The 12,820-nt window shown below is 28.0% G+C and overlaps 1 protein-coding gene across 3 annotated transcripts; it reads right to left on the reverse strand.

Annotated features, from left to right (window-relative positions):
- Positions 1-2,530: 2,530 nt before the first annotated feature.
- On the reverse strand, positions 2,531-9,354 carry LOC145202281 (acid-sensing ion channel 1A-like). Of its 3 annotated transcripts, XM_090082558.1 has the most exons (8): positions 9,037-9,350; positions 7,778-7,823; positions 3,947-5,359; positions 3,510-3,657; positions 3,363-3,422; positions 3,064-3,250; positions 2,747-2,838; positions 2,531-2,669 (listed from the first exon to the last, which is right to left on the reverse strand). In XM_090082558.1, exons 3-8 carry the CDS (start codon positions 5,120-5,122, stop codon positions 2,545-2,547), a joined length of 1,788 nt encoding a protein of 595 aa, XP_089938684.1. In that variant the 5' UTR covers positions 5,123-5,359; positions 7,778-7,823; positions 9,037-9,350; the 3' UTR covers positions 2,531-2,544. The 3 variants fall into 3 exon arrangements, with proteins under 3 accessions (XP_089938684.1, XP_089938685.1, XP_089938686.1); XM_090082559.1 differs by lacking the exon at positions 7,778-7,823 and having other exon boundaries at positions 9,037-9,354; XM_090082560.1 differs by lacking the exons at positions 7,778-7,823; positions 9,037-9,350 and adding an exon at positions 6,532-6,652.
- Between the last annotated feature and the right edge of the window lie 3,466 nt (positions 9,355-12,820).

A 12,820-nucleotide genomic window follows, 5' to 3' on the forward strand; every position in this document is an offset into this window, starting at 1 on the left:
CACAACAATGAGTTCCTTTTTCGCTGTTGCGATTATTAACATTCGATTAACAGGGTTTCAGCAAATTGATTAATGATTTTAAAAGCAACCTGAAGAACTTCTTCTTCTTTTTCTTCTTCATTAATCACTTGATGGTATTTGATTAGAAGAGAATTTACTCTTCTTTGAGTCACTTGCTGATGTTGGATTGAAAAACTCATCCAGAGATTTCCTATTGTTTAGTTTCTTTTTTTTCACAAGGAGAAAGAGTGACGCGATAATTTCAATTAATAATGTTAAACAGCAAATCATATTTAAAAATTAAAACAACCATTAGAATTTAGCAGTAACTATGGTCAATCAATAGTGAGTAGAGATAATATAAAAGTAATAAATAATACAGGTCATATTTATTACAAAAGTAATAAAAGTTGTCTCTTTTTCTCACAATATCAAAAGTGGCGAAATCGCCCTGATCTACCCTACTAACTTTCAAGAAATATTTTGATGAAAAAGTCCTTACATCATGTAGTCATTTTCGACCAATATTTCCGTCAGAAAAATACTGCTGCTGAATAACTACTTTGCAAAATGAGTCAAAAGTTGAATAGCCGTAAAGTGAGAGTTGTCCTGTGGTATAACGACTGGTTTCTGGTTATTGTTTTTTCGGAACTGGTAAAGTGGTGCATATCGCTCAGTTTATTTGTGCTTTAATCTACGAATGACAGTGAGCCGCAACTTCAACAGCAGACCGAAATTTTAACAGTGAGTTCGACAGTAGACTTAAATTTTACTTAATCGGCAAAACTTTCCACGAAAGTGAAAATGGACAAATTGTATGAGAGTACCTCTTTAATACTTCAGGTATAAAAACGTATTTGAGGACTTAACAACGTTTCATTCTGTAATTCACGTTTCTGCAATGATAAATTTCATGTTCTACACAGCAGTCTTAAACTTGCGATGACAAACGACACAATAAAAAGAGCAACTTTTTTAATGTTTATAGCTTGTTCATTGTCTGATGAGTTAAAAATGTTATGATACTAAAAAAAAAAAAACAGTTAAATATTATCTTTTTATGATCCTTTTAAGTTTGTCATTTTGTTTATTGATTTCATTCTTTTCACGGGCAGAACTTATTGTATATTTTGATTTACAATCAAGGGGGTTGTAGAGGCTGTAGCACAGGGACGCAAAAATTAGGAGCTGCACGCCGGCACGTTACAAGAATGCAAAACACATGTAAAACTTTAAAAATAAGTAAAGATTTATCTCAACAAATGTAAAAACTACTTAAATATAAAAAATTTGAATTTTGAATTTACTTATTGATTGAGTTTTAATCAATAAGTAAACTTTTTTTTATCATTTTCTTTTTTTTTCCTATTTGAATTCTGTTTTGAAACCTAAATTCAAATCATAAAAATAAAGAAAAAGTGAATGCTTAAAAAAAAAGAAATTCTTTTTTTAAACTGTATAACTGACGAAGGAAACATTTTTAAATGTTAATATAAAAATGTTTTTTTATTGGAAAAATCGTATTTATTTTATCTAAGGCCATCAATCAAGTGCACGTTATCTGTTGTTACACTTTTAAAATTTTTCCAAAATTGTGAAATGTTTGTATTTATCTCATGTTTACATGAGCTGCATGGTGCTTTTAATCTGCATTGTAAATTAGTTTTCAAAATTTGTTATAAAAATATCATACTTCAGTTGATTTACTAATTATTCAAGAATGTTGTTTTCAGGGCGGCTAGTTTCCAGGCTCTAGATGGCAAAAGTATAAATCCGCCGCTACATTCAGCAAATCAATTAAAGTGGAAATCAGCGTCTCTACTTTTATCGTGTATAGGGATTTTACTGGAGTAAGCGTCTAAAAATGTTTTAATAAGTTTCTAAGAAGCGGGTATTTAATAGTAAGGTTTCAAACATCATAAAGAATCTTATAATCAACAAAGTCAGTTTAAAACTGTTTCATTTATTGTTTAAATAAGCTGCATTAAATAAATAATTCATAACAGATAAACTTTAGTAACAAAAATAGAAATAAAACATAAAATTGAAAGCAACAAATTCAGTTGTCAAATTTTGAGTGTTGCTACTTAAAACATTCTTTATAATAACACTAATATTAATAGCAATAATAATGATAATAAATAATAATAGTTTATGAAAATAAAAAAACAATAATAATAAGGGCAATAATATTTGTAACACTACGTATAGCAGCATCATAATAAGTCGTAATTGATTTCAAATTATAAAAAATAAACCTTTTTCTTCTTCTCATAGGTGAGATTTATGAACACTTATTTACAAACCACCTGTATATATATACATGTATATATATATATATATATATATATATATATATATATATATATATATATATATATATATATATATATACAAGTATATATATACATATATATATATATATATATATATATATATATATATATATATATATATATGTATATATATACTTGTCGTGTACTAGATATTATATTCACAGTAAAAAAAGATAAAAAGCAATGCTACGTTCTCAAAAGCTTTACATCACGATTTCTTTTTTGATAAACGTAGAAGTTGATGATACAATGTGAAAAAAAATAAATCAACGAATTCAACGAGAGTTAAGACACTTGCGCCCAACAGCAAACCGAGTTGGCCTCCAACATCGCCTTAATAAGAGCAAAATATAAAAAATAAAAAATGTTTTTAAGGTTTAAATGAACAAATTACATATAAGAAATCTTACCAATAAGTTTGTAAAAGTCATAGCTGGCCTCTTGTTTTACTTTCTCTTTTTTCATTTCTTGATAGAAAAATTGAATCGCAACGATATTTTCTCTACGATATAAAAAAATAAAGACTGTTTTGTGAGTTGAGATTTATCACGATGCTCATTTTTATTGCTATTTGTAAATTATCATCGTCATTTTCGTTGTTCGCATTATTATTAACATAAATATTCTTGTTACCGTTGTCATCAAAGTAATCAATACCTTCATCATGATGATCATGGTAATGATCAACATGATCGTCAATATCACTATAATTAAGGAAAATACTTACTCAATGTATTTTTGCAACTGCTTCGGAGACATAGACTTTTGTAGACTTTGAAGGTAATTTGATTGCTCGGCGTTTTTAGATAAATAAGTCGCATTAGAAATAAATCGAGCATAACTCAATGAAGAGAGGTATTGTATTGTTTCACAGTCCACAGGACAGTTGTTATTTGTCTTACGATCAAAGTCATCTAAATTAAATTGAACGGTTTTACGATTAAATTGAACGGTTGGATCTTATAATCAGAATAAAAGTGAGTTTTACACATTACAAAGAATAAAAATTATGGAAGAATAACTTACAAATTGTTGGCATAAGACATGTAATTGTTTGTCGCAGTGAGCAAAACGGAACTCGATTTGCTAAATGCAAAGTTCAGTTAAAAGAAAAAAAAAAAAGAAGCCAAATACACACAAACATTTAGAGTAACCTTTTTATTGTTAGGTTACCTGTCATAAAGTCGCATCTGCATTTACACCTCGCTTCAATAGCTTCACTTAGCTGTTCTAGAAAGCAGCTTGATTGTCTGTAGGTCTGATAGTTTTTTAACGGCTTCGATCCACACTTTGTTGCATATGGAGGTGGAAGATTCTCGGTCTATTCGCAAAAAAAAAAAAAATTCTTAACAAACTGAGGTTTTCAGTATTTTTAGTTTTATTATTGCATTCATCAATTTTAATCAATGGTGTTATCAGGAACAGTATTGATTTACTGCTCAGAAGTTTCTTAAAGCCAAATTGTGATAGGATGTGATTTAAAGTAAATGATACAATGTAAATTAGTAATAAAAAATTATAGCATAATGTAAAATAATAATGTGTACTTGTATGGGAAATACATGATTTATTTAAATAGTTCGTATTAGCTAAAACAAAATATTTCGTACCTGCCTTACTTTTATTTCTACGAATGTTTGAAAACCTGGAGAAACAACAAAACCAGCTTGAAGAACCGGTGTTTCTCGTTGGTGGTGAACAATTACTATAGCACCAATTTCTTGAATTCCTTGAAGAGAGTCTTTCGATTTTAAATCTAACTCCAACTTAAAACCCATATTTATTCCAGTTTCATTTAAGCTCTGCAAAGGATACCCTGGAACACCAGGATTAAATGTGTAACAACTCTGACCATGGAGACCGTGATAAACAGTGAAGTTCTTTGGTTTACATGGGTTTGGGACACCATTTTTTGCAGTATCTCTACTTTTCCACTCGCAACTTATAAATATTTCGTTTATGCTTTGTGATGAAGACTTTAAGATACTATGAAGTTCATCCCCTGGAATATCGAACCCAGGGTCTTCCCAGTTATTATCAAAAGGCAAACGACCTTGATCATAGAGAGGTTTTAGTTTGCTGTTTTGTATTTTAGTGAGTAAGAAGTGGTTAAGATTACATACACTAATTGCTGGAAAAACCAAACTAGGTTCATATTGAATAGTTGATGTAGTAGTAAAAGGATAATCATAGAATAGTTTTATACTGTTTTTTAGTTCACTAAAAAATATAGTTGCCATTGTAAGTGTTAATATTGTCCATAACACTCTTCTTATTAAAAACGTATCCATAAAAATGAATCTAAATCCGTGAAGCGTTGAAGTTTGAACGTATCGATTAAAAATTTGTTTAACTGTCATTCGCTCTTCAACAATTTTTTCCATTCGTCGCGCAAATCGAGCTTTCATCCCAGCCGCGCGAAAACGATCTCCTGCGCTTTTTGTTGGTGGAAACTTACCTTTCAGTTCGTTGTTGTTCGTTTCTGACAATGTCTTTGAGGAGGGTGTCTTTTCATTGCCAAAAGAATAATTATCATTATCCTCATTCGGTTGTTTAAGTTTGAGGGAGAAGGGCAGGTTGTTGTTCTGAGCAAATTTTTTTAGTAAGATAATATCCTTTTCAGAAGTGTCTGGTTTTTTACTTAGACGCATTTCTGGACTGTCTATTACAATGCTTCCATCATGCGCATTCTTCATTGCTTGAGCACGATGGAATGCCCGAAACGTATAACCGTTTGTTTGCGACATGGTCACATAAAGTTTAAACTGATACAATAATGTCCACATCAATGTATCAACCCTTAAAATAAACGAAGGTGTCTCATATTCAATGCTCTCTTTTTAATATTGATCTCAGCTGTAGAAGCATTTCACGCTTGTGTTGATAATTTTTATTCTTTAATAACAGCAGCCAAAAATTACCATGTAGTTCGTTTATGCTTATTCGTCTTAATTGAATACCCACTTAATATTGCTTTGACGGAGATGCTGGAATGATTTTTTTTTAAATCTCCATTGAATTTCCTATGAGTTGAAATAAATACCAAAATGCTAATCCTGCGTTTTTAAAACAAGCACAAAACATAAACAATAAAATGGCTTCTCTTCCGATTAGCTTTTAAATTCATTTAACTAACTAACATAGCGTCACACAAAAAAACTTACCAAACGAGGTTTTTAACAAAGTAAATAACGTAAAATCTTAATACAGTTTCCTGACATTTTAAAAATGCAAGCATAATATGTAAAACTCAAATCACAAGTCATTATATGAACTTTTCTGACGATGAGAGAATCAATGACTAAAAAAAAAATCACTTCTAAGGAATGTAGAAAAGATGAGAAAAAAAAAAAATTTTCGCATCGAACGGTAAGTCCTCGAGTCATCCAAGTAATTATGCGAATCCCATTCCCCTATGCATTACTTGAATGGACAAAAAATGCTTGTAAAAATGCCGCTTTTTTTTATTAATTTTGGTATATTCTAGTTATCCTCGACGGGTTCCTAAGAGAAGTAAGTTTAAGAATTTTGTAATTAGTTTTTAACAAAAAAAAAGTTAATTAGTTTAAAGTTTGAATTTAATCTCGTTTACATACCGCAATCAGGATGTTCATAGAAACCACTAGTAAGTGTAGCTTCTGGGGAATTTTAAAACATACCCCCCTCAGTTGGATAGTTGATTGTTTACCGCAGGAGGGGAGAGGGGGACTTAAAAACATTTTTGTTATTACTTGAATTAAAATTTATTTTAAAAATGTTATTTCAAATAAATAAAGATAAAAAAATATCTTATAACTTTATAGCAAAACAAAAACTTAAATATCAGAAATATTAAACCACGATGTGGCAGACGTATTTATTTAACAAAAGTTATAAATAGAATTTGTAAATTTATTATACAAATGGTTATTAACATTTTTAAAACAAAGTTGTTAAAGATGAAAAGCCATAATTTTCCACCTGTTTATTAATATTTGCTTATATAATAGTTTAAAAACATAAAGCTAAAGGTATAGAATTCAAACAAATTAAATAAATATGAACATTTCTATGACAACATTGCTACAAAACGTTAAAGCCACATCTTTTAAAAGAGTTTAATGCAAATTTGAAAATTTACGGTTTACTCGCAAAACACGTTCAACTCCAAAAAATCGGTGCCTATTTCCGATTCGAAAACAAAGTTACGTCGTACCTTCACTTTTAATGCTCTCAATAAGTTTTTTTTTCATGAACTTTTACAATTCAGCCGATTTAAACGTTTTATGTTTGCTAACAGATCACAATTGTGCTCGTGTAACATTCTTTGTAAAAATAAAACAGTGTTTTTCTTTCACGTCAACTCTCCCCCCTTTCCTTCCACTTCCCTCCCCCCCCCTCCACCCCACTTCCCTAAAAACAACGTATTTTAAATACCATTTAAAGCAGAGAAACAGAGAAAAAATATATATAAAAAATACTAATCGCTTTTTTTAATTCAATTATAGATTTAAAAAAATGTTTTAAAGCCTCAATGCGCGGTTGGCTGATTCACGACGAAAACTAATTTTTCAACGTCTAATCCTGCTCATCTAATTGGCTTTATAAATTAACCCGACAATTTTTCTTGTAAATCTGAAAAATTTTTTACTTTTTACATATTGAGGACCAAATGAAACCAATATCCTCAATTAATGATTATATATCTCGGTGGATGATTTTTTTGTTTGTTTGTTTTTTGTGAAATGAAACTTGTTTATTTTAAATGTTTGCGTTTTTAGGAAATGTTAGCAAAAGACCTTTTAATTATAATTTTTTTCACGCACATAAATAAATAGAAAACATAAAATGATAAATATAAATGTAAAAGATTACCCTTATATTTATAAACGTAAAATGTAATATTTTAAACGAGATTCTTATAAATAAATTTTTAGAATTATTATGTATATTACTATTAATACTTTATCTTAATTATTCATGCTTATTAATTCAATATGAATCTTCGAGAAGTTCATAAAATTCCTATCGAACCTTCTATAGAATTTCTAAATAACATTATATCCTGAATAGAGATTCTTATAAATAAATTTATTTATAGAATCTCTGCTCAAGACAAAATGTATACTTTTTTTTTTTTTTATAAAAAACTTGTTTATAAGAAACAAGCACTAAAAGCCCCGAAATCTTACTCAGCTACTTTTCGATAAGAAACGTTTTTTATTAAGAGTTCGACAAATATTTCCTAAATTGTGTTCTGTTCAGGGACAAACCTGAGGATTATATTGCATTGAATGATATTGATGGAATTCAAATAAATTTAGTTGATTAACTGTAAAATACTTTATCTAACTTGTTTACAAACTGTAGTTTGCTTTTTCTTTACTTTTTCTCTCTTTTGATAATCTGAAACTAAAGAAACTCTTAAGAAACTTTTAATAACTAGAGTTATAAAAAAGTACCTTTAAAACAACAAATTTTCTATTATTAGCCAAATAGCGTAGTTTTCTACAAAAAAAAAACGTGTAATTTAAAAATTCTATAAAATATTCTATAAAAATCTATGTATGTATGTATGTATGTATGTATGTATGTATGTATGTATGTATGTATGTATGTATGTATGTATGTATGTATGTATGTATGTATGTATGTATGTATGTATGTATGTATGTATGTATGTATGTATGTATGTATGTATGTATGTATGTATGTATGTATGTATGTATGTATGTATGTATGTATGTATGTATGTATGTATGTATGTATGTATGTATGTATGTATGTATGTATGTATGTATGTATGTATGTATGTATGTATGTATGTATGTATGTATGTATGTATGTATGTATGTATGTATGTATGTATGTATGTATGTATGTATGTATGTATGTATGTATGTATGTATGTATGTATGTATGTATGTATGTATGTATGTATGTATGTATGTATGTATGTATGTATGTATGTATGTATGTATGTATGTATGTATGTATGTATGTATGTATGTATGTATGTATGTATGTATGTATGTATCTATGTAATATTTATACGAAAATATATGTAAATATATCAATACAATTGTTTGTATATATATTTATGAGAAGAAAGAGATAAAAGTATTTCACAACGGTGTGATTAAATTAAGAGCGCCAGAAACATGTTTTATTATTAATGATCAGGTAAAAACCATGAGTCTACTGTTACATCAGTTCTCCGTGATCTCCGTTCAGAAAAGTAAATTAAAGAAAAACGTCATCGTGATGAATTTCTGTCAAAAGTTCGTTTTTAAATTTTAATGGAAGAATTTTTGATTGAAAATGAGTAAAGAGAGTAGGGGGGTGAGTTACAAAAATTTTGAAAAAAAGTAAAACACCAAAAAATGTAAATCTAGTTAACATGAATGTATTTTTTAAAAAAGAAACGAAGTTGATGAAAAAAAGAGAAGCGCGAAAAGAACATCTCTTTTGTTAATTTCAAAAGTTATAAATTAAGATGAAATTATGAGATGTGTAGGAATATTTTGAACTTGTCTAAAATTACCCAAAGTTAAAAAAAAAGTTTCTTTTTTAAAAAACTTGTAAATCATAAATTAACACAATAAAAGTGAGCAAACCCTTAACTTAAAAAAATTATTTTTTACTTAAAAAGTAATTTTTTAATTTATTTTTTAGTTTATTTACATGCACACAAATATTTTATAATAGAAAATAATCTTACAATGGCCAGGCTGTTCAAGATGCCCGTGGTTTTCTCTCCGTGAACCAAAACGATTTAAACTTTTAAAAAACGAAAGGAAACAAGCTTGATACAAAAATAACTATGTCACCTACAAAGCCATTCACACTTTCCAATATCATTTATTATTCGCGACATAAATTTGATGCAACACGTGTGGTGTACCTTCTTAACATAAAAAAAAACAACCTAAAAATGTAATTTTTAAACCACGGGGATTAATTCACGAAAAACCTATAAACTGCCTATTGAAAAAATTCATAGTAATCTACTTGTAAGCATATGTTTCTATATCCGAAATCCTATAATTTTATAAATGAGTTATATAAAAAAGCATTTGTTCTCTGTTATTATAAAAAGAGATTTTTTTTTATAATAACATCTGCTAAACTCCACACTTATGCTTTTTTATTTTTTATTTATGTAACCTTAATAAAAAGTTCGAACCATTGTTGCGCTCCACTCAGCTTGTTTATCAGCTTGTTATCAAAAAATTTTTCTAGATAATTTTCTACAATTTATTATCACAACCAACAGAGAATTAGATGAAAAACGGAAAAGACCTTAGACTTGACGGTAGTTACTGTGAGTAATATATATGGCGAATGAGATTTGCGTTTTTTGTCTAAAAACGCAATAGTTGTAATGCAGTACAACAATTTAAATGAAAATTACATTTCGTTTTTAAGATCGCTTCTTAGAAAGCAACTGATTACAATCCATTTTTAGATTTTGTATCTCTCATTCAAAGTGCGCTTGTTAATAATCATTTATGTCCTCAATAAAAATATCAATAAATATATCAATAAATATATCAATAAATATACTCTTAGCAAAACTACTCGACAAAACTTTAAAGATATTACATATTTTATTTTATTATAAATTTCTTTCCCTGAAGCCTGCTATCGCATTTAAATTTTATCTTTTGTTTAATTATTTTTTAAACCACCGTAATTGCTTTTAATTGATACTTGTTTGGTTTATCTTAAAATAAGCTGGCTTTCATGTGTTTGGCTTGTTTCTCGAATGTCTATCGTAGATTTTCTTTATAATTGCTAATTAAACCTACGCGTTTTATGATATTGTGTTTAAAGTCAAGCGTTAAAGAATTTTCAGCTTTATTGAAAAAATTCACGAGGACTTAATTACCACATTGAAGTTTCTAGCGTGATGACAATACATGACGTTTGTGGGAAATTTATGACGTCTGTATGACCGACCACTTATGATCTCAAGCTTTGTAAAAGGAAAAAGTTAGGTTTAATAATTGTAAGATACAAATGTGACAACTTATACGCTGTAAGGACTTTAAACAATGAAAATGTAAATATACATAATAAAATATAATTGGGATTAAGAGGTATTATAAATACTTATACAACATCTAACAATTTAACTACTGTAAAATAATTATAAAATTTTAGATATAAAATTTTATATATATTTGTAGAGTGAGGTTTTTTATTTCGTACTAACACCTTACGTTCAATAATTTTGGAAGTTCTAAATTTAATTAAAAGAATTCAGGTTTTTTAAACTTACAATCATATTATACTTATTATATTATATAATACTATATTATATTGTATAATATTATATTATATTATATTATATTATATTATATTATATTATATTATATTATATTATATTATATTATATTATATTATATTATATTATATTATACTGTGTTACATTATATTATATCATATTATATTATATTAGATTACATAATATTACATTATATTATTACCATATTATACTTTATTATATCATATTATATTATATTGTGTTACATAATATTATGTTATATTATGTTATATAACTTATTTAAAAAATGGAGTAAATGTCCAATTCTTAAAATTTTCTTTTTTTAGAAAAAAATTTTAAGAATTGGATTTGAAACGTTCAATTCTTAAAACTTTTTTACTGGTGCAGTTTCAGGAGCGCCGCTATAGACTTCTTTGGGAGCGGAGGGTTGGAACATAAATAATCCAAATTATCTTAACAATCAAAGTTACTTTTTTTGTGTGTGTTTGCTGGGGAGGTGGGTTGAGGGGGAGTAAAATAATTGTTGCCTCCGTACCCCCTTTCCAGCAGAGGTATCACTAATTTGCAATACTATCATATACTTTTTTGTGAGCTACATTCTTCGTCTCCTCAGTCGTTGTTCTCAAGTTTTAAGATTTCGAATCTTAAAACAAACAGAAAAAAGAATTTTTTTCAAAACTTGGTTTTAACGCAAATTTTAAAATTTGCAAGAACTTGGTTTTAACGCAAATTTTGAAATTTGCATGAACTTGGTTTTAACGCAAATTTTAAAATTTAATTTCAAACTTCAATTTTTTTTGTGCCATCGCTAACACATTTGCTAATTTTGATGAAGAAATTAAAAATTTAAGTTTTATATTAAAAAGTGTTTTCATGGCTAAGAAATTAATCATCACAGATTAGAAAAGCCCCAAGAAATATTAAGATTAATCTATCCATAAGAAGAAAACCTATATGTTTAAAACTGCATGTGGTCGAAGTTTGATGACAAATTCACCAAAACAAATATGGAACTTGCAATGATCATTTCTTTTATAATGTAGTAAAAATACCTCCCCGTTTTAAAGTAGATCCCACATTTTAGGGTAACTCGGTGTAAAAATAGATGAAAATGTTTACAATATCAATTCAATTGAATATTTTTGATCAAAAATACTTTAAATACGCATTCCAAAATTACGGAGCCGCATTTCAAAGATGGATATTTTTTAAGTTTACATTTTTCAACAATTTCAAGCTCTTCGCGCATCGAGGCTTTGAACTCTTTGCGTGTCGAGGTTTTGTGTTAAGTATTAGCGCTTTGTTTTTTTATTAATAATGATTAAGTAGCCTTAAATAAAGTATAAGTTTCTATATCAGTCATTTTAAATAAATCAATTTAAAATAACTTATACATTTAGACATGCAAAATTAGAAGGTTCGTGAAAAAAATATGCGATGCTAAGCATACTTTATTATATTTTGTTTATTATATTTTGTTTATTATATTTTGTTTCAACCTTTCGAGAAACTGTGCAGTTGCTGTGTGTTGCAGCTGAAATTGTGCTGTTGAAAAGTTGAAAAATCCGTTGAAAGTTTCGATTTGTTTTAAAAAGCTTACAAAGAGTTTTTACTTTATTCGTTTTTATTTCTTATTAATGGAAAAAGAAAAACACCAGTGCTTACTTTGAATATTTGACAGAAAACTAATTTTTTTGGATTCAATTTAAAAAAAAAAGAGTTTTTACCATTATTTAACTATGCTGCCATTACAACTGTGAAATTGTCTGCTACACCAATTAAATTTAGTTTTTTTTAATTCTATTTTCGGAAGTGCGTAACACGCGTACATAATCTGCAAAATACCACGCTTCACCTCGTGATTTTTTATAATAATGGAAGTTTGGCTTCTCTTCCTTTTCCATACCGATAAAATTTTGCATTTTATTTTCGGAAGTGCGTAACACGCGTACATAATCTGCAAAATACCACGCTTCACCTCGTGATTTTTTATAATAACGGAAGTTTGGCTTCTCTTCCTTTTCCATGCCGATAAAATTTTGCATTTTATTTTCGGATAATTGAAGACGAACTCAAAAAATTTTAAAATAGGTAATTACACTCCAGAATAACTGCTGCAATAATAATTAAATTATTCGAACACACCGATGTATGCACGAAATAATAATTAAATTATTCGAACACACCGTGAATTTCGATGACAATTTCCAGGACG

Source organism: Hydra viridissima, unplaced genomic scaffold (assembly GCF_058129835.1).
Source record: "Hydra viridissima isolate aposymbiotic clone 2 unplaced genomic scaffold, HvirCarnegie_v1 scaffold_3, whole genome shotgun sequence".
NCBI lineage: Eukaryota > Metazoa > Cnidaria > Hydrozoa > Anthoathecata > Hydridae > Hydra > Hydra viridissima.

Coding starts and splice junctions, on each gene's coding strand:
- LOC145202281 (XM_090082559.1), bottom strand. CDS start 5,122: ATGTGGACATTATTGTATCAGTTTAAACTTTATGTGACCATGTCGCAA. Junction 3,658..3,946: donor TAGAAATAAAAGTAAGGCAG/GTACGAAATATT, acceptor TTTTGCGAATAG/ACCGAGAATCTTCCACCTCC. Junction 3,251..3,362: donor ATGTCTTATGCCAACAATTT/GTAAGTTATTCT, acceptor AATTTAATTTAG/ATGACTTTGATCGTAAGACA.